The 26597-nt window shown below is 46.5% G+C and overlaps 1 protein-coding gene across 1 annotated transcript in view; it reads left to right on the top strand.

Annotated features, from left to right (window-relative positions):
* Positions 1 to 26597, top strand: part of LOC136843714 (methylmalonyl-CoA mutase, mitochondrial-like) — a 418104-nt gene that overhangs the window by 35370 nt on the left and 356137 nt on the right. Inside the window, exon 3 of the mRNA XM_067112308.1 lies at positions 18796 to 18990. Coding sequence (XP_066968409.1) covers positions 18796 to 18990 — 195 coding nt within the window. The remainder of the gene's footprint in view (positions 1 to 18795; positions 18991 to 26597) is intronic.

Genomic DNA, 26597 nt, shown 5'->3' with positions numbered 1-26597 from the left:
TATACGATTATGGCCCTCCCAGCCTCCCCTCAGGAGACAGGTGGAAGAGAAAATCTGATTAGAAAACGGGAATGGTTCCTATTCCCGCCACCCAGCGGCGGGTATGGTAGATCACCTGACCTACCTGTCGCGTGTGCCGCGAAATTTGAATTTCTGTCGGGAACGTCGGAGACTATAGCTAAGTATATATCTGCTGGGTAAGTATGTACAAAACTTTATTTTATCATAAAAATATCATTTTCAGCCCCTTCTCCCTTCACCGAACCTGCGGATTCGTCATCATAAACGGCTGCAATGAAGGCGGAGATCCGTAGGATGCAATCGCAACTGCGTGCGATGAAAGAAGAGAAAGGTAAGAGTGACAGTGATGTGTGCAGTGTCCCCAGTGCAGTGGAGGGGGCGTCTGATCGGCTCCGCATTGCTCATAGGCCTAGACCTCTTCCAAACTCCCAGGACCAGTGGAGGAGGAATGTCGAAAGCCGCAAGGAGGATGTAGAGCATCCCCAATGGTCAGGCGTCCCTTCAGCAGACCCTGTTGTTGCGTCCCAGGCTGCCTTGGATTGCCATAGGAAAGGCATCCTGAGGAACGCTTCTCCGTCCAAGCTTTCTTCTCCTGATAGGCGCTCCTCTTCCTTCAAGCCTTCTTCTCCAGCTGCTCCTTTGGAGGAAGTTTCAGAGGATGAATCCCCCAAAGACGCTGGTATCTCAGACTACAAGAGACTGGCTGCTTTACTGGTTCAGGAGTTTGGAGACTCTCTTAGTCATGCTGCCCCTCCTTCTCCTGGGTCCTTATGGGCGAGTACCAAGTCATCGAAACCCTCCTCTTTTGTGAGGATGCGCCCTACGATTTCTATGAAGAAGGCTTTTAAGGGCTTTGGGGAGTGGATGCAGTCAGAGAAGGAAGCAGGCAAGACTGTTTTCTCTTTCCCTCCTTCTAGACTTTCGGGAAAGTCTGGTATTTGGTACGAGACCAAGGAACCGATGGGGTTGGGTCTCCCCTCATCGGCGGATGCGGATTTTTCTTCTCTGGTGGACTCTTCCAGAAGGCTTTCTCTCCTTGCGGCGAAGGCAACTTGGGGAATGTGTGAGCTGGACTATCTCCTCAAGGGCCTTTTTCGAGTTATGGAGGTTTTTAATTTTATGGATTGGTCTCTTGGGGCGTTGGCCAGGAGGACACAGGACCCCGAATTCCTCAGCATGGATGACTTCGTCAGCGTTTTGTCTTGTTTAGACAAAGCAGTGAGGGACGGATCTTCCGAAGTCGCTGCCTTGTTTGGAGCCGGAATACTTAAGAAAAGATCGGTTTTCAGCTCCTTCCTCACTAAATCTGTGTCTCCTCTCCAGAGGTCCTCTCTGTTGTTTGCTCCGCTGTCGTCCCATCTTTTTCCCCAAGAGACTGTTAAGGAGATTTCTCACTCCTTATCAGAGAAGGCGACCCAGGATCTTCTGGCTCAGTCTTCCAAGAGGATGAGGCCTGCTGTTCCTTTTGCCAAGAAGGAGAAGGTACCCTTTCAGGAGCCCTTTTGAGGGGGCCCTTCTTCATGAGCCACTTTCCGGAGTCGAAGACCAGAGAGAAGAGGAAGGTCTTCCTCCCGTCCAACAAAGAAGACCAAATGAGATTCAAGTACTCCAGACAACAGTTGGTGCCAGACTGCTGAGATTTGCCGGAGTCTGGGCACAGAGAGGGGCGGACGACTGGTCCCTCTCTATTCTAAAGAAAGGATATCTCATCCCCTTCAGGGAGAGACCTCCCTTGACAACAACTCCAAGGGAGTTATCAGCCAGGTACAAGGATCCTGTCAGGAACCAGGCCCTTCTACAAGCAGTAGAACAGATGCTGGAGAAGGAAGCCATAGAGCCGGTTCAAGAGCTCCATTCCCCAGGTTTTTACAATCGGCTGTTTCTGGTGCCGAAATCTTCGGGGGGGTGGAGGCCGGTACTGGATGTAAGCGCCCTGAACTTCTTCGTTATCAGGACGAAGTTCACCATGGAGACGACCTCTTCGGTTCTGTCTGCTCTTCGTCCAGGGGATTGGATGGTGTCCCTGGACCTTCAGGACGCATATTTCCACATACCCATTCATCCCTCTTCAAGGAAATACCTAAGGTTCGTGGTTCAGGGAAGAGTGTTCCAGTTCAGGGCCCTGTGCTTCGGACTTTCGACGGCCCCCCAAGTGTTCACAGGCATTTTGAGGAATGTAGCACGCTGGCTACATCTAGAGGGAGTAAGGATCTCTATGTATCTAGACGACTGGCTGATTCGAGCACAATCGAAGGATCTTTGTCTGGAGTATTTGTCTATCACTCTAAATTTGACCCAGTCCCTAGGACTGTTAGTAAACCTCGAGAAGTCCCAGGTGATTCCGCAGCAGAGCATTGTCTACCTGGGATTCGGATGGATTCTCGGGATTTTCAAGTGTTTCCATCCCGAGAAAGAAGAGATCGCTGCCTGGAGAAGTTGACTGTCTTCCTAGAGAAAGAACATTGTTCCGCGAGGGAATGGATGAGTCTGCTGGGGACCCTTTCCTCTCTGGAACAGTTCGTTTCCTTAGGAAGACTTCACCTAAGACCCCTTCAGTTCTACCTGAAGGAGAAATGGGATCAGAAGTCTCAGGATTTATCAGCGTCTTTCCAGATATCGGACAGGGTAAAGGAGGATCTCCGTTGGTGGTTGGACCCTCAGAAATGAAACCGAGGATTGCCTCTTCAGTTGCCGAGCCCTCACCTAGTGTTGTTTTCAGGCGCCTCAGAGTTGGGATGGGGAGCAACACTCGGCTCGAGAGAAGTGTCAGGCACCTGGAAGGGGGAACAGGTGACCTGGCACATCAACAAGAAAGAACTGTCCGCGGTGCATCTAGCTCTCATCCATTTCGAGCCACTAGTCACAGGATCTGTAATACAGGTAAACTTGGACAACACTACAGCCCTGGCTTACATCAGGAAACAGGGAGGAACACATTTCTTCTCCCTTTACGAAACAGCAAGGACGTTGTTGTTGTGGGCGGAGGAGAGAAAGATCAGACTCCTCACCAGGTTCGTGCAAGGGGAAAGGAATGTGAGGGCTGATCTGTTAAGCAGAAAAGAACAAGTCCTACCCACGGAGTGGACTCTCCATTCCTAGGTTTGCAAGAAGCTGTGGAGCCTTTGGGGAAGGCCGAATATAGACCTCTTTGCGACTCATTGGAACGCAAGACTGGAAAACTACTGCTCTCCGATCTCAGACCCGAGGGCAGTTGCCATAGACGGTCTTCTCTTAGAGTGGTCCAGAATAGACGGATATGCTTTTCCCCCATTCAAGATCTTGGGGGAAGTAGTAAGAAAGTTCGCTTCTTCAGAAGGCACGAAACTGACCCTGATCGCCCCGTTTTGGCCAGCTCAAGATTGGTTCACAGAGGTACTGGAATGGATGATGGATTTTCCCAGATCGCTTCCACACAGGGGCGATCTTCTCAGACAGCCCCACTTCGACAGATTCCACAAGAATCTCCCCGCTCACAATCTGACTGCCTTCAGAGTATCGAAGGACTGGTCAGAGCGAAGGGATTTTCGCGCAAGGCTGCAAAGGCTATTGCCAGAGCCAGGAGAACCTCAACCTTGCGCGTCTACCAGTCTAAGTGGGAGGTTTTTAGAAGATGGAGCAAGACCCAGAAGATATCCTCTTCCAATACCTCTGTGACAGACATCGCTGACTTCCTGCTTTACTTGAGGGAGCAGTGCAACCTTGCTGTACCTGCGATCAAAGGATACAGAAGTATGCTGGCTTCAGTATTCAGACACAGAGGTCTGAATATTTCAGAAGACAAAGACCTTCACGATCTCATTAGGTCTTTTGAAACGTCTAAAACCAAGACCTCGAAGCCTCCCAGTTGGAATTTAGATGTGGTTCTAAAATTTTTAATGTCCAAGAAATTTGAACCTCCTCAAAAAGCTTCCTTCAGGGATCTGACCAGGAAGTCACTGTTTCTCTTTGCTCTGGCTTCTGCTAAGAGAGTAAGCGAGCAGCAAGCTTTGGAAGGTAGGGTTTGGTTTAAGAAAGACTCAGCTATTTGCTCTTTCAAACCCTTCTTCTTGGCGAAGAATGAAAACCCTTCCAAACCATGGCCAAGAAGCTTTAAGGTGAAAGGTCTTTCGTCAGTGACAGGGCAAGAGTTGGAGAGGACTCTGTGTCCGGTTAGGAGCCTCAAATTCTACCTTCATAAGAAGAAACAGCTGGGAGGTACAGTCAAGAGTCTCTGGTGCTCAGTCAGGGATCCTAGTAGATCCATTTCGAAGAATGCGCAAGCTTTTTTCATTAAGGACGTCATCAGAGAAGCGCATCTGTCTTGTGAAGATGAGCACCTAAAGCTCCTTAGAGTGAAAGCACATGAGGTGAGAGCCATTGCGACATCTTTGGCTTTTCACAAGATGTTGTCTCTCCAGGCTCTTATAGAGGCGACTTACTGGAGATGTAATTCGACTTTTGCATCTCATTAGTTGAGGGATGTTAGGGTTACTTATGATAAGTGCTTCTCTTGAGCAGCGTACGTATCTTCGGATTCGGTGCTGGGACAGGGAGCTGAAACTAATCCTCTATAATTTAGTTATTTTAGTTGATTTTAATGCTTTGTGATGTGTTTTAAGGTTGATTGGAAGACGGTGTTGGAGTAAAGCCCCCCTTTCAATTCGTAACACTAACAAGGTTAGACTTGGTCAGGTGGTCGGGATTGGTTGTTGTGCTCCTTGTTGTTTTATTGATACTTAAAGCTCTGTCATGTAAGAGGGATAGCCCCCATTGATATGATTCAGGTAAAGGCTCTGTCATGTAAGTGGGTCAGCCCCCATTGACACGATCCATAATAAGGCTCTGTCATGTAAGTGGGTCAGCCCCCATTGACACGATCCAGAAGGGCTGTCAGTCATAGGTCACAACCTCGCTGAAGCTCTTGAGGCAAGCAGACTCATAGACAGTATCCATGAAGTCTTCTGCCCAATCAGGTAAGAACCATGGTTTTTTATATCCTACAACATATGTTGTTTCCTGTTTTTTAGATATTAGCTGTCTCTTATCCTCCTCCAAGGGTGCCAATCAGCTAAGTATATATCTGACGGGTAAGTTGCATGTACAAAAATGATATTTTTATGATAAAATAAAGTTTTGTACATACTTACCCGGCAGATATATACGATGAATGGCCCGCCCAGCCTCCCCTCAGGAGACAGGTGGAAGAGAAAATCTGATTAGAAAACGGGAATGGTTCCTATTCCCGCCACCCAGCGGCGGGTAAGGTAGATCACTTGACCTACCTGCCGCGTGTGCCGCGAGATTTGAAATTCTGTCGGGAACATCGGAGACTATAGCTAAGTATATATCTGCCTGGTAAGTATGTACAAAACTTTATTTTATCATAAAAATATCATGATTCTAGAGCATCGAGTTTTAGGTATTGTAGCAGAGGTTGCAATACTCGTTTGACCAAAGCATGTTACGATTCACACACCCTTTTTATGACATGCAGAGGACAAATTTGTTCAATTGACTTGACTTGTGAGGAATGCTGTGAATGGGATGAAAAAAGTGGAAGACATTGACTTCTCATCTAGTAAAATTAGAAAGGGATCATAAGAGGAAAACAGCTGCTAGAGCTGAGGTTAAATTAGCTACTCTAGACGTGACTTAGGAATCTAGTGAGGTTAATATTCCTTCTCTCCCTTCTCCTGCTGTAATAATTCCTCCTGTTTCCAGCCCTCCTTCTGCACCCCAATCTCTGCTCCTGGTTCCCTCATTCCCGACCTGGATCACTACGCCAGTCTCGAATCAAAATTCGACAGGAAGTTTGATGTTCTTGCTAACACAGTGGCACAGTTGGGTGATTCAATGTGTGTCCTCGTGGACAAATTTAGTGCAAAGTGTTTTAGTGATGTGTTTGTGGAGGAGGTGGCTACCCATCCCACCGATGCTCCCAGGCAAAGGTCACTGCCATACTCCCCCAGCCCCAGGAGGAGGCATGCTGGAGGCCCTAGGGAGGTCGGTGGGGTCTGCCCACAGGTAGTCACCCCCTCAGTCACACCTGTGTCGACCAAAGGCAACCTAGTGCCCATAATCTCTCATCCAGTTCGGGAGATTCTAGCCCTTCCCACAGGCGCCAGTGGAGATTCTCGGACGAATCTCGCCCGTTGAAAAGGCGAGTGCCTGGTTATGGCAAGAGGTTCAGGGAACGATCCGGTAGTCCGCAGCCATCGTGCAGCAAATGGGACAGTTGCGAACGTTTCTCTCAATCAGTAGCGTTCAGACCATCTTCTGGGTCCAGCAAGAGGACTTGTTCTTCAGCAAATAGGGAACCTTCTCGTGATAGTTCACACTCATCTTTAGAGCACCCATCTGGGATCGAGGACACATCTTGAGCAACCAAGCGCTCGTTAGCGGCCAAGCACCCAGTAGAAACCGAGTGTTCGCTAGTAGCTGAGTGGCCAGAGGATAAGAAGTGCCCAGTAACACACCCACAACGCTCGGCACCAGAGAAATTTTTGGTGTCAACTCACTCTCCCTCGATTGAGCGTCAGGATTTTTTGACGCCCGCTCTTATTTTACAGACTCCCTCATCAAAACACCAATTTTCTTCACCTACTCATCCGATTACTGAGTCAGCTACTCCCAGATTGGACCCTTCTATGACACTGCTGCAGAAGCAGTTAGCCAACATTTTTGGTCTTCGTAAGAAGTCAACTTCTGCTGTTTCAGTAGCGCCTGAAGATCCCTCTTGTCCCCAGTCTCATCAGAGGAGGAAGATTTAGGACAGGATTCCACCCCATCGGCTTATGCTGTCTTGCTGAATTATTTACTGGATAATTTCTCAGATTTCTTCACTCCGACAGCCCCTTCATCTCCGGCTTCCTCATTTATGATGAGTGACTTACCCGGGGATTCGTCGATACTTCCCAAAGTGGTCCTACCTCCTTCATCTAAGAAGGCTATGAGAGAAGTGGATCTCTGGGTCTCGGAGAAAAGGCGCCAGGGCAAGGCATATTTTAGTATTCCACCTTCCTGCCTTTCGGCCAGGAGATATAGGTCGTATGTGACCAGAGAGACCCCCTCCTTGAGAGTGGCTGCCTCCACCCCAGGTGACTTCTCTGACCTCATTGATTCGGCCCGTAGGTCGGCTTTTACCTCGGCAAAGACCATGTTCTCAGCGCTGGAGATGGATCATTTGCTCAAGAGCATGTTCAGGGTGTTCGAAGTGTTAAGTTTTCTAGACTGGGCCGTAGGGGCCTTGGCAAAGATTAGAGATTCGGATCTGCCTCAGGATATTGCCACTGACTGGAGGAGTGTTCTCTCTTGTGCTGATAAAGCAATTTGAGATGGTTCTTTCTAGATTTCTACCCTTTATGCTATGGGGATTTTGAAGAAGAGGGAACTCTGGGTCTCACTTGTTTCTAAGGGCATCACTACATCGCATAAATCAGCTCTCCTCTTTTTGCCCTTGGATAATACACACCTTTTTCCGCAAGCCAAGGTAGAAGAAGTGGCTTCTCACCTTCATAAGAAGTCCACACAAGACCTGCTCTCGCAATCTACAAGACGTCCGAGGAGAGACAACACTTCTTCCGAGAGGGCTAAATACTTTGTTGATCCTACGGAGTAAGCTCTTTGTTTGGCGAGTTGGTAGAGCTGCGGACTGTCACTTGATGGGCCGGAGTTCAATTCCCCGGCCGGCTGATGAAGAGTTAGAGGAATTTATTTCTGGTGATAGAAATTCATTCCTCGCTATAATGTGGTTCGGATTCCACAATAAGCTGTAGGTCCCGTTGCTAAGTAACCAATTAGTTCTTAGCCACGTAAAATAAGTCTAATCCTTCGGGCCAGCCCTAGGAGAGCTGTTAATCAGCTCAGTGGTCTGGTAAAACTAAGGTATACTTAATTTGATCCTACGGAGTACGCCGTCAATTTGATGGGAGAGCTGGATAAGGGAGGTTTCTCTTTTTGAAGGGGATAGAATACCCTTCCCTTAATACTTCTATCACACACTGATCTGCTCCTCTCATTCTCTAACTTCCCCAAAAAAGTTGGAGTCTGGCTCCCATGGCAGCATGAAGGACTGAAGATTCACTTGCGGGTTGTAGGTCTGGTGGAGGGTCTCTTGGCCGCACGCGGGCCGAAACGTACAGAAGTCCGTGATCTTGATTGAGCTCTCTGTCTGCATCCTGGAAATGTTTGGGGCTGAGGAGGAGAAGATGACTTGAGATCAACCGGGGCCCTTCTTCGTCTACAATAAAAGGATATATAGTAAACCCCCCGTATTCACGTTCTCACGATTCGCGGACTCATGCATTCGCGGGTTTCTCTGTAGAACATATCTACCCATTATTCGCGGAAAATTCGCCCATTCGCAGTATTTTTCACTGAGAAATATTCACTAATTACCGTATTTTCATATAATTTTCATGAATAAATGCACTTTTGTGATAAAACTATTAAAGTACTCAGGTGTAAGCATTTTTACAGGGTTTTTCTTGTGTTTGCACTATAAAATGGGGAGTTCTAAGTGTTTTTAGAGAGGTTTTAAGTATTCACGGATTTTAGCTATTCGCGGGGGTGTTGTGGTACGCATCCCCCGTGAATACGGGGGGTTAACTGTAGAGCTATGCTTAGCTCAGTCTTTAGACACAGAGGTTTAGACATTTCTTCAAAACAGGATATCTCAGATCTCATCAAGTCTTTTGACATGTCCAAAGTTGACAAGGAGGTATGCCCTTGTTCATTTGATGTAGTCCACAAGTGGCTGTCTGACTCAAGATTCGAACCCATGAGTTCATCATCATTGAAGGATCTGACTAAGAAAACTATTTTCCTGGTTGCGCTAGCCATTGCGAGAAGGGTGAGTGAACTGCATGCAATAGACAGAAGGGTATGTTTTTCTCAAGGTGACGTGGTCTGTTCCTGTACCCTTGGCTTCTTGGCAAAACATGAGAATCCTTCACAACCATGGCCTCGTTCTTTTGCTATTAAAGGTTTATTGAACATCCTGGGTCCAGAGGAAGAGGAGAGAAGTCTGTGCCCAGTAAGAGTGCTTAGACATTACATCAAGAGGACAGAGAAGATTAGAGGCCCAGCAAGGAATCTTTGGTGTTCGGTAAAGAACCCAGCCAGACCTATGTCTAAAAACGCCTCATCCTTTTTTGTTAGAAACCTGATCCTTGAAGCACACACTCAAATCAGAGAGAACGTTCTACTTGGACTTAAGGTTAGAGCGCATGACGTGAGAGCAGTGGCTACAGCAGTCGTTTTTAAGCATAACCTCTCTCTCACTTCTATCTTACAGACTACATTCTGGAAATGTAGATCTGTTTTCGCTATGCATTATTTGCAAGACGTGGAGACGACATACAAAGATTGCAGTATACTTGGACTGTTGTCCCTGGTTGGCATAGTGTTCAAGAAGGGAATGTAGGAAGCAACACTTCCTACTTCTTGCTTCCCCTTGTCAAGGTGTTGAGTTCATGGGGAGCCTGGAGGGTACAAAGTACCTAGAGTGCCCACCAGTTTTTGTCTGTGTAGGGTGGTGGTTATTTATTTATTTACTTATGTGTTTTTTATGTGTGGTGTAGGTGACTATTTCTCTGGTTTTGTTTTTATTGTACTGCGCCCTGGGCAGGGGCATTTTATTGTTGACTTTGTTAATGATTGGACTCTCCTTTGTTGCAAAGGTTACTTCATACTTCGTTAGTGATCGGAGTACTCCTCCGCAACGAAGTTGCCCACTTCAGTAGAGGTGACCTTGGCTATACCGCCACGCTGCTACTCGGTCGAGATGAGCTCCAACCAGAGGCAGTATCCACCTCCGCAGCTTTCTCATGGGGTAATAAACAAGTATTTTTTCAGTGCTAAGCCCCATTTTATTTTGTTCTCATTTCATTATCATTTGTAAAATTGGAGTACAAGATGTCCATGAATCCCACCTCCTTCAATGTGGATTCAGCTAAGTAATTACTGGGTAAGTTACATATATAAAAATGACATTTTTATAATAAAGTTTTATATATGCTTACCCAGTAATTACAAATGGAGCCCGCCCTCCTCCCCGCACATGGACCTTAGAGCATAAATAAAAGTGAAGCTCTTGGCTTAGTTGTTTCTCTCTTCACCCCGAAAGTGGCAGGGTTAGTCACCTACATAGACAAAATACTATCGCTACCAAGAATTTCAAAATTGAAGCTGCTGTCGAGTTAGAAACTCTCAGCTAAGTAATTACTTGGTAAGTATATATAAAACTTTATTTGTTCCGACACGATATACAAACCGTTGGTCCTTTACATTAAGAATTACTTTCAGCGTAGGCTGGAAGCGGCTGTTGAACTTTCGAACAAGGTGGTTAGGCAATTAACTACCGTCCGGGAGGTGTGAGTACCGCCTGCCCAGATGTAAACATTCCAATTTTGCTTTCGGCTGTCGTAGAATGCGGACGTTGTTCTTCGCTCTCTGCCTGACTGCCTTTCAGCTTTCCCGTTCGGAACTTTCCTTGCTTTTTTATAATGTTGATAAACCTTCTAAACCCTCCTATCCCCAGCGTGTGTGTCCTGGGGTAGGAGGGCAAGAGATGTAATACTTTTCGATCTAGCGTCGACACAGACCCACATGCCCTCTGCCCCACTTTCAGGGGACGTGTGATCGCACGACGCTCCTTGTAGTGAGTGTTGTGCCTGGTCTCCTGAGCAATGGAGGAGGTTCAAAGGGAGGAGACGCTACCGTCGGAAGCCCGCCAAGGAATTGTCTGAGGGTAACATGCCCCCGATGGCTCCAGTGGTGGCTAATCTGTCGGGATCGTTTCTCCCTCCCAGCAAACTTCCCCTGCTTGCTCCCTCTTCCTTGGGTGAGGACTCTCCCTCCCCTTCCTCATTTGTTTCATCGGGTGTGGAAGGGCTTGGGGGAGCGGTTGCTCAGGACATCCTCTCTGGGGCCTCTCCTTGCTCGGGTGCGAAATTTTCCCCCCCGGAGCGAGTGGAGGCTTCCCATTTTGACCCGACTTTATCCTCAGGTTTGGGGGTGGAAGTGCCTTCTATGGACCAGGTATCTGACTTGTCCTCTGCCTGGCTGCACCTGGGTCTACCTGGTGTTCCATCACTGGAGGGCCTGGTGTCCCACTTGTCTGGTGCTCCAGTAACAACCCACTTTGCTACCGCTTCCACCACCATGACTGTCACCGTGTCAGCATTTGGGAAGCTGCCTGTGATGGTGGCTTCAAATCTGGACACCCAGGTTTCGGCTGCCCCTACCACACACCATCCCATGCCGCTGCCCCCATGGTTCCTGGCCCCATTATCTCTCCCTGGTCCTTCTTACATGGTGACGTCGTTGGTGCCGTATGTAACAATGCTTGCTCCAGTTGCTGACCCTAGCTCATTTATGACCATGGTCCCAGCTCCTCGCTTCCCTGTCTCTTGGCCTGGCCTAGCTGCTCACGTGCCACCCATGCCTCCGACCCTGGCTTCTCACCTGGACGTTCCTGGCTGCTGCGCAAGTATATCTGCCCAAGCAACTGCTGGCCCGAACACCGTCTCCACTGCCCAGGTTGCACCTGCTGCTATGGCCCCCCCTGGTTGCTCCTGTGCCTTCGGCTGCTCCTGAGTGGTTTGGGGACCTGACCTCGATCCTGAGGAAGATGGCAAAGAAGAAGTCAAAGAAGAGATCACAAATGGTGTCGTCGTCTTTGTCTTTATCTTCATCGTCGTCTTCATCTGCTGCCTCTTCTTCCTCTTCTCCTTCCGAGGCTCACCAGCCAAAGAAGGAGAATCCTGCCTCCCCCCCCCAAAGAAGACTCGTACCGAGACCTCTAAGGGACTGCCTCCTTCCAGGGGAAGGTAGTGGGATCTCTCGCTGGGTCTTCCCAATCCAGGGATCAGGGAACCGCTGTGCTGACCCCCCCCGTCAGTCGTATCAGGAGCCAAGGGCCTACAGACCACGGTCCGTACTCCCCCTGCTGTGCCGAAGAAGTCTGCTCCTGAGGCCAGTGAGTCCACATTGGACACTAGCTCGCGAGTCGCTCCGAGTACCCGGGTTTCTAAGGAGACCCGAATACCCCAGTCAGGTACAGGAGAAACCTCTCTCCGTACAGACTCTGGCGTGGGGCGAGAGAAAGAGTCCGGGCATGCAGGTGCCCCTACTCTTCCTGCTGGTACTCCCTTGAGTACCAAGCCAGGTTCCCGGGAAGGTGCAACTGGTCCCTCGGGTCCGGACACCTGGAGAAGCAGAGAAGAGGTCCCCTACTCAGTCTTCCCGAGAGGTTTTGGCCTCGAAGAAGACTGGGGTGCGTCTAGAGGACAGCGCAATTTCGAGCCAGCCAGCTGTGCACTTGACTGCTCCCAGTCCTCAGCCACGTCCGCACGGCCAGCCTGGCTTGGGGGAGGCGAGCGTGTGGCTCGACTCGTGCAAGCCACTCCGCTCTCTTCAGGAGACTGCTTCACCCAGGCGAAAGCGCTCTCCTCGACCCGGGCTTCTGTCACCACCGTGGGTTGGTGACCGCTCCCTGCCCACTGCCCCTGTTGGTTCTGCCAGCAAGACCAATGGGAGTGCCTGATCCTCCTTACCTGTCTCCTCTACCTCCTGGGCTCCTTCCAGGGGGCACGAGTCGGACAGGAGGAACTCTGGCAAGTTGTCTCCCTAGAGTTCTACCTCGGGGGCGTACGTGCCTGGCTCGGTCCTTGGTTCAGCCAGGTCTTACACCCGCGTGGTGCAGGAAGGATCATGGGGGTCTGCCGAGGTTCTCCCTCCTGCAGGGAGAGTAGATTGGGAGGACCGCACTCTGGGAGGACTCGAGGGTCCTCTTCCCAAGGATGCGGACACCCCCGAGATACAGAGGACATTTGCTGAGGTTATTGTGCTGATTCGTCAGCACAACGACCTCGGGGAAGGGACCATGGCCTCGTCTGTGGATCGCCAGTCGCTCCTCAAATCCTACTGGGGACCCAAGAAGGAATCCAAGGCTTCGGTGGGGCTGCTGTGGTCCACGCTTGCTGAGGGGGTACCCGATCAAGTGAATATTCTTGTGTCTGGGCAGGACAATTCTCTCAGATCGAACCGCTCGGACAAGCTTCTTCCCCCTCCTCTGCCTTGTCAGAAGCGCTTTTACGCTCTGTCAGAGAGGGCATTGCCGCCTAAGCAGGTTGACCCGGACTTGGTTCATCTAGATCCGGGTCTCACATTGCAGCAACTTGCTGCAGAGTATCTCCCTCTCTCAGCAAGAAGCCGCAACCCTGGAAGCCACCGCCATGGTGGCCTTCCAGGCAGTCTCCTGGCTGGATCTGTGGTCTTTCACAGTATCCAAGGTGGCTGCTTCCTTGGGCGCTATCGTACCCAGGGAGGACTCCGCCTTCGGGAGGCTGTGCCAGTCTGGAGGTAGGGCCATCTCCTACCTCGCCCACCAGACGGCAAACTGTGTGCTAACCTGGTCCTGAAGCGAAGGGATGCCGTTCTTTCTCGCTTCTCCAGGTCTGTGGGGCCCAAGTCGGCACGCCCTGCGGAATGGAACGTTGCTGGGTTCCGCCTCTCTCTTCCCTAGAGAGTTGGTGGACGCTGCGGTGGAGGACAAGCACCAGGCCGATGACAGCAACCGGCTTGTCCACCAGGCAGTGGCCAAGACCTCTGGGTCTTCGCATTCCACTACGGCCAGGCTAGCAATTCCTCGGCCCCTAAGAAGTCCCAGTCTTCGAAGGGGTACCGTGGAAACACCCAGCCTTCTTCTTCCTTGAGAAAGGGTGGGTCTTCCCACCCCTTTCAGCCTGCTTTCCAATCCTGAAAAGGGGGCAAGGGGAAGAAGAAGGGGAAACGCTAGGGGCGGCGTTCCCCCTCAAATGCTGCCGAAGGTGGGGTGTGCCTGTCGAGCCATTGGGCAACATGGCAGCGACTCGGAGCTGAGACCTGGATAGTGGATGTCCTTCGGGAGGGATATCTACCACCCTTCAAGTCTTGGCCTCCCCTCACCTACTCTCCGGTCCATCTCTGCACTTACATCCAAGGAACTCCAAAGGACTCCGCACTGCAGCAAGAAGTGCAAGCCATGCTGAGCAAGGGTGCTGTGGAAGTCGTGTCAGACCATTCTCCAGGCTTTTACAGCTGTGTCTTCATAGAGAAAGCCACAGGGGGTTGGAGACCAGTCATAGACCTTTCTCCCCTGAATTGATTCGTTTGCCAGACTTGGTTCACTAGGAAATAGCGTAATCCGTGCTTGCTTCCATCAGGGAGAACGACTTCATGCTTACGGTGGACTTGAAGGATGCGTATTTCCAAATACCCATTCATCCGTCCTCTCGCAAGTACCTCCGCTTTATCCTTGGGGAGAAGGTCTTCCAGTAACCGTGGGACAACCTCGACGTTTATGCCTTTCCTCAGTTCTCTCTGATTCGCTGAGTGATCAACCAAGTGGTGATCACTTCAAATCTCAGAATGATTCTGGTGGCACCCAAATGGCCGCAGGCCGTTTGGCATCCCGACCTGCTAGCTCTCCTCTCTGAGGTGCCGAGAGATCCCCCCAGCCCAACCTGCTGTGTCAACCCCACGTGGAGCGGTACCACCAGGCAGTGCAGTCCCTGTCTTCATGGCTGGAGGTTATCCACCATCTCCTGCGAGCGAGAGGCTTTTCGCGTTGCACAGCATCGGAGATGGCCGGGTACCTCAGACGATCCCCCGCAGCGATATACCAGGGGGAGTGGTCCGTCTTCTGTGGTTGGTGTCGTGGACAGGGTATCTCTCCGGTCCGAGCTACTATTCAGCAGGTTGCGGACCGCCGAGAGAGGCTTCTCTCCGTTTCAGCTGTAAAAGGCTACCACGCCACACTCGGCCTAGTCTTGCAGCTGAAAGGAGTAGACATCTCTTCCTCCTTCGAGATTTCCTTACTGATGAGAAGCTTCGAAAGGTCTTTCCCACCCAGGACCTAAGGCCCCCTGCGTGGGATGTGACTCTCGTTCTAAGGAGCCTGACTCATGCACTGTACGAGCCTTTACGAGAGTCGTCAGACAGGGATCTGCCCCTCAAGACCGTCTTCCTGCTAGCCCTGGCATCGGCGAAGAGAGTTGGCGAACTGCATTGACTTTCCTTTGATGTTAAACACTCAAGGGGATGGGGATCAGTTACGCTCGATTTCGTCCCAGATTTCGTAGCGAAGGCTCAGAATCCTTCGGTCCCTGACGCATGGTTCAAGTCCCTCACAATCCCCTCCCTAGAGGACTTTGTAGGTAATGAACCAGATGAGATGCTACTGTTTCCTTTTAGTGTTGCGGTGCTATCTGAAGAGAACTCGACGTCTCCAGCCTGACTGTCGACGACTCTTCGTTAGTACTGGCTCAACCAAGAAAGAAGTGTCCAAGAACGCGACCTTTTTCTGGTTTCGTGAGACGATAAGGAGAGCGTATTCTGCTACTGGAGAAGACGACACCAATACGCTTCGTCTGAGAGCTCATGAAGTCCGCAGCATTGGTCCGACCCTCTCATTCCGGAAGAACATGTCGGTTCTGCAGGTGCTGAAGACGGTTGTGTGGTTCCAACAGACCACCTTCACCTCCTTCTACCTCCAGGATGTTGCTCACAAGTCCTTGGACACTTTTTCTTTGGGTCCTGTGGTGGCTGCTCAACAAGTTGTGTAGCTTACCCAGCTCCTCTAACAGGACAGGTTACATCTCGCTTAAGATGTACGGTTGTGATTGGGAGAATGAATGTGGAGTGACTGGCCTTTCTTCTTTCTCCCCATCCTGGCTCTCTTCCCATGGGCAGAGAGCTGACGTGCTGTTACATGCTAGATCTGGCGGTCGATGCAGGTAAGCACCCAACGGGAGCTCCCGTTCTATTTTCCGTTCAGGTTGATAGAAGCAACCCCACTCCTTCCCCTTGCAAGGGGGGGAAGGAGACCATGACAATAAGACAAACCCAGTGCTTGTGATTGCCTTTATGTCATCCAACCCCAAGTTCTTCCTTGCCTACTTTGCATGAACTGACGATTCCTCTTTCTTGCAAAGGGATCCAGAAGTCTGACAGTTGATCCCGCGTCTCTTACAACCTGATCATTTTGTCAGAGGTAGTTTTCCCTTCCTCACTCTATCAACCAGGAAGGGAAGACAAGGTGTGGTGAACTCCAGTCAGTTCATAGAGACTCACTCAGATTCCTCCCTCTAACCAGTGAGTCTCCCTAATGTAAAGGACCGACGGTGTGTATATCGTATTGGAACAAATCACAATTTTTAAAAGTAAATTATATTTTTCCTAACTATACAAACCTAAGGTCCTTTACATTACATTTCATGCCCACCTCATGCCACCACTCAGTCTGATACCTGAGCCGAAAGGCAAATTGGAATGTTTACATCCGGGCAGGTGGGACTTCCGCCTCCTGGATGGTAGTCAACTGCCTAACCACCTTGTACAAAAGTTCAACAGCCGTTTCCAGCCTACACTGAAAGTAATTCCTAATGTAAAGGACCTCAGGTTTGTATAGTTAGGAAAAATACAATTTACTTTTAAAAATTGTGATTTTATTATAAAAATGTCATTTTAAGCACATGGCATGGTCAGAGATAAATTCTAGCAATGAGATAACATATACGGTAATATTAAATTCACAAAGTCCACCAAACTGCAAGGCACAAAACACATACACATGTGATAAAATACAAATATAGAAATAGCACTAAAGTTTAAACACACACTTATGTTTACACAACTACTGTATAAGGAAAGATAAGTAATTAATATACATATATGCTTACACAATCAAAGGAAAGGTGAGTAATAATTATATATATATATGGCATACAGGCAGCAGCAAGATATAATGGCTACTGTATGTAGTAACAGTATAACAAAATTAATAAATAAATGGGGAAAAATATTACACTAGTACTGGGTACACAACAAACTAGAGGTGATTGAAAAAAGTGTTGGTAGATTAGTTACAAAATAATTATATTTTCTAAAAGAAAAAGCAAATTTTTAAAACTAGCATTTGAAACGGAATAGAAACTGGCTTTTTTTTTTTTTTACTATACAAGAAACAATATTAACAAGTAGTGAAGTTCAGTACGCAGGTAGTAAATAAGTCTGAATACAGACAGAGAACCAGGTAACCATATGTTTAAAAAAAGGAAAAGGATAAAATCAGTCATAAGTCACAAAAACTATACAATAAAATAAAAGCAAAAAGGAATGAAAGTAATAATGAGATTCCAATCAACTGGAGCTAGTTGTGCAATTACCTCCCTGAAAGTCACAATAGTAGGACATATGATAGAATAAGTTGAATACTGTAGATACCTCAGGCTGATGGTCCACAGGTGCACTTATGCGTACAGCCTTATATTACTCTACTACCTCTTCATTTATTGAGACTTTAGACTTGACATTTCTTGGGACATCGTGATTGTAATTTGAGTTAATATAACTGAAAGATTTGCTAATAGCAAGTTAAATTAAATTAACCATATCAAACAATTTAGATAAGTCCATATATCAGCTCTAATATTTAATATTACAAAGAAATGATTTTATGAATGCTGAAACAGCATTTGAGAGCCAAACACATGAATCAGCATCAGGTTTTACTCTAAAAACTATTGCTTCTGTTCATAAAGAAAGGATGACATTTAAGCCTTCCCCATGCTTCTTAAAAAGATGAAGGAAGTCTGCCACAACAGTCTCTATCCTGTGACCTGATAACTGTGTGAAGTGCAATAAAATTGCAGCCAAGTGGCTCACTAATTAAAAGCTTTCTTGATCTTGGATATATTAATGAATAATCAGTTACAGATAACTATCGTTTGGTGATGTGTTAGGTCTGAGCTGATACCAATCTGTGCCATTAGTTAAACAAATAAAAAATGTGCCGAAGAAAGTTTTCAGTACAGCCACTACAGCGTATAAGGCCACTGAAAATAGATCTATCTTTCAGTGGTCTCGGTAAAATGCTGTATGAGCCACGGCCTATGAAATTTTAACCAAGGCCCAGTGGTGGCCTATCCTATATTGTTGCCAGAAGCACAATTATGGCTAAATTTAACCATAAAGAAAATAAGAACTACTGAGGGTAGAGGGCTGCAATTTGTAATGTTTGATGATTGGAGGGTGGATGACCAGCATACCAATTTGTAGCCGTCTAGTCTCAGTAGTTTTTAAGATCTGCGGGCGGACTGAATAAAGTGCTGACAGACAGACAAAGCCGGCACAATAGTTTTCTTTCACAGAAAAGTAAAAAGGATTTACAGTATTTTTTCTTGAATACCATAGGCATTACATATAAGAACAGATTTAAAAGGTCCCAGTATTGTACATAATTTATGTGGTGGCTCCAAATCTCTGTCCATTGAGGGATTTACAGCCAAATCTTCCAGGGAAAAAGGGGGGTTTTGTCACCAAACAGTTGCTTAGTTTGCACAGTAGCAGTTTACAGAAATGTGGAGAAAAAGGTGAGCAAGATCACAACATTGTATTCTATTTGTTTTTAGAAGCAATTCATTTTATAGTTATGTCTCTGAAATTGAATGACAAATAAATAGATATTTCAAATTTATTTATAATTGCAAAATGCCAATAGATCAGGCTATTAGTTACTAGTCACTGTACTTTATATGGACTGTTCAAGGGTGTCATGTGTCTGTATGTAAATCTTTGTTATTTAAAAGATTTTAATACTTACCAGGCAACCAGACCTCCCTAACTGTCATTTAATTTGAGATGCCACTTATGTTTTGAAGGAATACAGGATTTCAGGAGATCTGGAAGTATTGTACATAGCCTTTTGTAAGGAAAGTTAAGTTTAAATGATGACCTTTCTTTTTCTTTCAGTGCTACCAAAGAGATACCTGGACAGTATCCTTTTACTCGAGGTCCCTATCCCACAATGTATGCAAATCGTCCATGGACCATCAGGCAGTATGCTGGATTTAGCACTGTTGAAGAAAGTAACAAGTTTTACCTGCAGAACATCAAAGCTGGTCAACAGGGTCTTTCTGTGGCTTTTGATTTAGCTACACATAGAGGGTGAGTTGGGATAGAAATTTCTTGAGTTATACCACTATTCTGTAGTGCAGCTTTATTATTGTACTGGATTTTGCCAGATAATAGATGAGGTAAGATGTCTCTCTAAGCTAACCTAGATTAGTGTGCATGAGTGCCTCTCAGCTATGCAGGTCAGTGTTTGTTCGATGCATCCTGTGATCACCAAAACCAGGTTCATCCATTGTGATCACCTTGTGCATCTGTTGTTACCCTTGAACAGTACCCCCTGCAATTTTTATTTTTCCATGTTTATTTAAGTCACGTCACAAAATATGATTTCTAGTTATTTAACCCTTAAACACCGAGCCTCTATTTACAAAAACGTCTCCCCGTATGCCATGGCGTTCGGGAGTTAGCGCCAAGCAGAAAAAAAGTTTTTAAAAAATCACAGAACGCTTAGTTTTTAAGATTAAGAGTTCATTTTGGCTCCTTTTTTTGTCATTGCCTGATGTTTAGTATGCAACCATCAGAAATGAAAAAATATCATTATCATATATAAATATTGAAATATATGACAAGCGCAAAAAAATTTTCATATATAATTTTATACAAATTGCGCTGTGAGCAAAACGGTTAAAGCTAATGGGTATTTTTTTCTTTGTATTGTACACTAAATTGCGATGATTTTGGTATATAACAAATTGTAAAACGATCAAAGCAACACAGAGAAAATATTATCACAAAATGATGCATGAATTCGTAACACGCGGATGTAAACAAATGTTTTTTTCAAAAATTCACCGTAAATCGAAATATTGTGCTAGAGACTTCCCGTTTGTTGAAAAATGAAGCTAATTGATTGAATATTACTAGACTGTAAGTGTTTTAGCTTACAATTGCAGTTTTCGACCATTTCAGTCGAGTTAAAGTTGACCGAAAGTAGAATTTTTTCTATTTATCATGATTTATACGAAAATATTTCAAAACTGATAAAAGCTACAACCATGAGTTATTTTCTGTTGTATTGTACATGAAATTGCGCACATTGTCATATATAAAACTTTATGTAACGACTAATATAAAATGGTGCAAACATTACGACAACGTGACGAAAGAATTTCTGAGATGTTCGGCCGAGTTACCGCACGGACATAAGGAAAATTTTTTTTTTAAAAATTCACCATAAATCGAAATATTGTGCTAGAGACTTCCAATTTATTGCAAAATGAAGGTAAATGATTGAATATTACTAGAATGTAAGAGTTTTAGCTTACAATTGCGTTTATCAACCATTTCGGTCGAGTTAAAGTTGACCGAAGGATGAAATTTTGGCAGTTATCGTGATTTATGTGAAAATATTTCAAAACTGATAAAAGCTACAACCATGAGTTATTTTCTGTTGTATTCTACGTGAAATTGCGCACATTTCCATATATAAAACTTTATGTAACGACTGATATAAAACGGTGCAAACATTACGACAACGTGACGAAAGAATTTCTGGCGCGGACGTAAGGAAAAAGTTTTTTTCAAAAATTCACCATAAATTGAAATGTTGTGCTAGAGACTTCCAATTTGTTGCAAAATGAAGGTAAATGATTGAATATTACTAGAATGTAAGCGTTTTAGCTTACAATTGCGTTTTTTTACCATTTCGGTCGAGTCAAAGTTGACCGAAGGTTGAAATTTTGGCAGTTATCGTGGTTTATATGAAAATATTTCCAAACTGATAAACGCTACAACCATGGGTTGTATGTTGCTGTATTTTACATGAAATTGCACACATTTTCATATATAAAACTTTATGTAACGGCTAATATAAAACAGTGCAAAACTTATGACAAAATGACGAAAGAACTTCTGAAATTTTCAGCCGAGTTACCGCGCGGGCGTAAGGAAAAAGTTTTTTTAAAAAATTCACCATAAATCGAAATATTGTGCTAGAGACTTCCAATTTGTTGCAAAATGAAGGTAAATGATTGAATATTACTAGAATGTAAGAGTTTTTGCTTACAATTGCATTTTTCGACCATTTCGGTCGAGTCAAAGTTGACCGAAGGTTGAAATTTTTTGTAGTCGACGTACGGTACGTCCACTTGGCACCCAACAGACAATTTTAGTCGACGTATGATACGTCCAGTCGGCGTTTAAGGGTTAATAAATACAGTTTTATTCTGTAAGTTGATTAGTTGATGTGTAAGAAGTTTATTTGTGGATTCATTTGCTAGCGGAACTTTACCTTGGGTTAGTCCTAATTATTAAGAATGAAATCTTTCCTGAAGTTACAGATAGCTTTAACTCCATGCTGGTAGGTGCCTTTAGCATTCAGTATTAAGAAAATTTCTTGGTTGGCACGGATGACTGTCTGGTTCATGTGTTCTCCACCAGAACCAGATGTGTCTTGAATTATGTAGTTCTGGTCAGAATTCTTGTTGCTGCTGTTTAGTGTGGTGCTTGGTGTATTCACTAGTTTCACTGTTTGCTGTGTTTCACGGTGTTGTGACTTTTTTGCTCTGTTGGCTTTGACTGATAGTAGGAACAAAAACATTGGGATTTGAAGGAATGATTTTTGATTTGATAGCTTGTATTCTGTAGAGTTGGGCACAGTTTGTGCCAGTTGTGGGGTCAAAAGTGTGATGTCAAGAGTGCAGGGAGTGGGCAGACGAAACTTTGATTAAATTCCTTACATATAGGAAGAGGAGATAGTCAGATAATTGAGGAACCAGTTATTAGAGCAGGAGATATACCTTTTACTTCCCTTCTTATTCAACACCTGTCCCCTCTTTTAATACTCTCCTCTGTCTTGTACACTTTGATCACCTCCACCTTTGCTTAGACCTCAGCTCTGTCTTCTGCTCTTGCTTCACTTCAGAAAAAGTGTATTGTGAAGTTAGAGCAGGGTGTCTTAATCTAGAATCTTGTAAGGTTTGACTGAATTTTATTTTGGGTAACCAGTCCATGTTTCCCCATAGTGTGCACTCCTTTTTGTGGTTCCCTTTGAGAGGAAAGGTATTAGTGGCCTTGCTTGTGGGTAGCCTGAACTTAGGACTGCCCTTTGACAGTTGGACGAGTCCACTGCCAGGGAACTGATCTGGTTCTCAGAGCGAGGTTGTGCTGTGCCCTACAGCACCATCTTTATCATCTCAATGTGATGGTCATTTGGCTTCCTCACTAAAGGATAGTTTTGAGAAGTGGAAGTCTTCTCACCAGTTATCGACATCACCGTATTTAGTCTGTAATAGTAGTTAGCCTAGCATTAGCACCTACCAGTAATTTAAGGGAGGATAACAGTAATGGTAATGTTAAGACTACAGGGTACTTCTGTTTTTGGTTCCATTTCTAATGATAATATTGTTCCATCTATTGTGAGTCTTTTGTATGTGTTTTTGTAACTGCCTTATTCTATTCCTTTCTCTCCTTTTCTCCCTTGTAAATTACTCCTTACACTTGTATTATCTGTATCTCTAGCTGTTGGTGGCTTTCTTCTTCTGCCACCTCAGATATTCCTTTTGGCTCCTGCTTCATTAGCAGATGCCTCAATTGAAACTAACCAGATGCCATTCTGTTGGCAATATTCGGTCTCATAGGGCAGCTATGAGTGAGTTGGTTGTGTCTGGTATTGTTGACCCACCACTTCTCTCTCCCCACAGTCACCCTCCCAACTGTTCACTATGCTTAGTCTTGTTACGTTGTTGCTTTTTCAGCTGGCTCGTGACACCTCGGGTGAGGCGTAATTAGAGGTTGCCCTTCCTGTCACCTCCCTCTTCTTCTGTCCTGGCAGATGAGGAAGCTAATGGAGATGAGTCATCTTCTGGGGTATGGCGGCTCATTCATTTTTGTGCTTCTCTTTGTCATCATTTAGTCAAGGAGGTAATTTTGACCAAGGTTAGTTCTCTGTTGTTCTAGATATTTTAGTGCTTGCCAAGTCTTCAGTTAGAGCTTGTTTCAAAGTACTTATCTTCCTTCCTTTATGAGGCAGTGTAAGGCTGCCTCATATGACTCTGGCACTGAAACCATCATCAGTTCAAGACTCAATCTTTTTTGCTTATTTGGACCCTTGAAGAGGTGAACTCTTGATACCAGCAAGGTTCTTTGTTCCAGCACTGAGGCAGAAAATTTATCCAAGTCTCTTTCATATGGGAGTGAGGTTTTGTTTTTTGTTGAGCTTCCGCTTCGCACAATTGCCTACTCTGGGCACTAGCATAAGGAGTATGTGGCACTGGGAGGGGTTAGAATTTTGGAAGAGTCCTTGGAGTTTCTGACTTGCCTTATTATGCCCTCTCAGATTCTTTTGGGGACTTGTTTGCAATTTTAAGTGCTGTTTAAGAACGCAGCTTTGCCCTTATCTCACTTTGAAGGTATCACTTTCTCGGTAGCTGGGTGCAGTTATTGACTCACCACTTGAATGCCTCCTTAATCTATCTCTCTTAAAGGCAGTTAGGGAGAATGTTTCTGTTCAAGAAAACTGTGAATTCTTGAAGCAGGTCTGGAAGTCAACCATGAAGAGGTCTCTGTCTGAGCCTGCTCCTGATCTGCCTCCTAAGACTCATCTGACTTCCTCTTGTTTTGCGTAGTAATCCGCCTCACAAAATCTTAGCCAGACATAGACTTCAATAGATAGAAAATAGGATAGGGTTCCATACAATAGATAAAAACAACACAATTTAGGCAGGGAATGATAGGACATAGGAAAAAAGTTAAGTATACATTAGTTTTACCAGACCACTGAGCTGATTAACAGCTCTCCTAGGGCTGGCCCGAAGGATTAGACTTATTTTACGTGGCTAAGAACCAATTGGTTACTTAGCAACGGGACCTACAGCTTATTGTGGAATCCGAACCACATTATAGCAAGAAATGAATTTCTATCACCAGAAATAAATTCCTCTAACTCTTCATCAGCCTGCCGGAGACTCGAACTTGGGCCTAGCGAGACTTAGGAAATATATAACAAAAGGTTCCTATACAAATACCCTGATGTAAAGAAAGGAACTTATAATTTTAATCATAACTTCTCAGGGTAAGACGTCCGACTCAGGCCACAGGGAAAGTTACGTTTGCTAAGACAATCGCCTAAAATAGCCCAAGAAGACATATCTTCAAATAAGACACCTGCCAGTGGGCAGTTATAATAAATTTTCCTATTTTCTCGGGCTTGGGCAGCATGAATTGGCTCTCTCTCTCTCTCTCTCTCTCTCTCTCTCTCTCTCTCTCTCTCTCTCTCTCTCTCTCTCTCTCTCTCTCTCTCTCTCTCTCTCTCTGGAGCAGTGGAATTATGAAGCTGAACAGAGGAGGTATGAGGAAGAACAGAGGCAGCTGGAAGACAAAAGAGAAGAAAGGAGAAGACAGCATGAACTAGCACTCAAGGAAAGCAAGCAAGCTCTCAAGGAGAGTGAGCTAGCTCTCAAGGAAAAGGAGCTCGAGCTGGAAAAAGTTAGAAAAGAAAATGCCAAAGCTATGGCTATACACCAAGCCTCCAACCCCACACCTGTTGCATCAAATGCTCCAGTCTCGAGCATTAATTCCTTCGTCCCCAAGTGGACTGAGGATGAGCCAGAAGCATGGTTGGAGGAAATAGAGGGACTTTTTAATAACTACAGCACCACCAAGACAGAGAGGGTCTTAGTACTAGCCAAGCACATGGAGGGAAAAGCTAAGCCAAGCACATGGAGGGAAAAGCTAAGGAATGGAGACAGCAGTTCCGAGGTCTCGCCAAGGAAGTCGGCTGGTCCTGGACTGAATTGGCCTGTCACAAGACCCAGTCTGGTACCCGCTGGTTGACTCCTTGTCTTGCACTATGTTTGAGGGCCTCTTCAGTTGGACCATACTAGAGGATCTTTACCAATGTGTGCCTGGGCCCCTTACTGTATATTTAAATGATAAGCAACCCACCATCCTTATGGAAGCCTGCCACATGGCCGATTCATGGGAAACCTTCAACCAGTCTCACAGCACATCTCAGGCTTGATTCACCCGAAAAGTCGACTGCCTAGCAAGTCTCCGTGCACCCACTGTAAGAGGGTGGGGCACACTGAGGCTGACTGCCGGTACAAGCTAAGCACTAACAAGCAGCTTCCCACTACAGTCAGAACTCCTCTCCCTCCACATCCACGCAACCCTCTCTGCCAACCATCACCACAGGCCACCGAGCCCCTACAAGAGGCCAGTGCTGATCCTGTGGTGCTGCCGGCCACCACAGTGCTGGACATCCAGCCTGTCCACATCATGTTCCCACCACCAAGTTCGTCAACCTCATCAGCACCTTCTTCTCTGCAGCTGGGCCACAAAAGATCCTTAACCCCGAGAGACTGGAGACCCAGTTCATCTCAGTGGCCCCCCTTAGGGCTCTAGCCTGCCCGTAACCCTTCCGGTCACGGTAGACACTGTGGCTGATGTTAGCCTGATCTCCAGGGCCCAAGTGCCAGCCAGTGCCCCGGTTGACGAGAAAACCCGACGGGAGATGAAGTGGACCCCACCGCCTTGGTGTGGTGGATGGAATTCAGCCCGGAGTGGACTTCCTGTTGGGTCAGGACCTCCTCTGGGGAAGCCCTTCCCCAATGCCACTTCGCAGCCACGCTACCTCCTCCACAGAGGCCCAGACTGTAGGAGAACCCCACGAAGAAATCCCACCGTCCGCCCACCAAAGTGGTCAGCAGAAGGGGCACACCAAAACGTTCTCAGCCAAGTCCTCTCCATTCACAAGGGGCGGCCAACAAAGAGGTCCTCCCTCTCCCTGAAGAAACATTCAGGAGGAGCAGTACCGCTGTAGCACTTGTAAGCGGACAGGCCACTCCACTTAATGGGAGGGCTGCCCAAATAAGCAATGCCCAGCAGATGCCACTAAGCAAGACTCTCCGAGAGGCTCTGATCTCCAGCTGGGGAAGGAATCTCTGCCACAGCCAAATTCAAGCCATCCGCGAGGTATTGCACCTCTTGACCCCTTGTCAGGCATGCCTGACCCTCAGCCACTGCCAGTGCCACTTGCGAGCACTGAGCAGTGCCATGCTCTGTCTGGCACGGACGTTGAGCCACCAATTAAAGAGGACCCTGTGCCTGGTCCAAATCATGAGGTGGATCCTCCTCTGGGAGATCCAGAATCCCTCACGGCACTAATCATGGCAACCGGAGAGCCTCCAGCACCCTACACTTCTTCACCAAATCCATCTCCAGAGGATGAACCCCTGGTGGACCAAACTGTTACACCTTCGCTGGGAGACCAGGAACGGGCCTCCTCGGACTCAGAGGTCAAGATTGTTCTCAGTCTGGTTGTCACAGCAGCCGGAGTACGGAGCCCTCCTGTAGCTTCTGATACTACCCCTGACTGCACACCCAGTAGTTGCAGAGCCATGAGCTCACCCTGGCACTAGTGCCCTCTTGGCACAGTGCCTTACCATCTTGGAGTGATCCTGGCCCCTTGCCCAGAGGAGGTAGCCAGCGTGATCTCTACCATACAGTAGCCTAGACCAGGTTAAGTACATCGGAATTGTAACCTTATCACTTACACCTTCCATCGAGCCGCAGTAACCATATAAGTACAGTGTATCTGAAATCAGACAATCTAAACTATTGTGAGGAGAGCCCCTACGCTCATGACACACATGGCCTAAGACCTCAGTGAGGCAGGCATTTATCATATGAGGCAAACCTCA

Source organism: Macrobrachium rosenbergii, chromosome 12 (genome assembly GCF_040412425.1).
Source record: "Macrobrachium rosenbergii isolate ZJJX-2024 chromosome 12, ASM4041242v1, whole genome shotgun sequence".
Lineage (NCBI taxonomy): Eukaryota > Metazoa > Arthropoda > Malacostraca > Decapoda > Palaemonidae > Macrobrachium > Macrobrachium rosenbergii.
The sequence above is the reverse complement of the archived record's forward strand: the minus strand, read 5'-3'. Positions and strand labels throughout refer to the sequence as shown.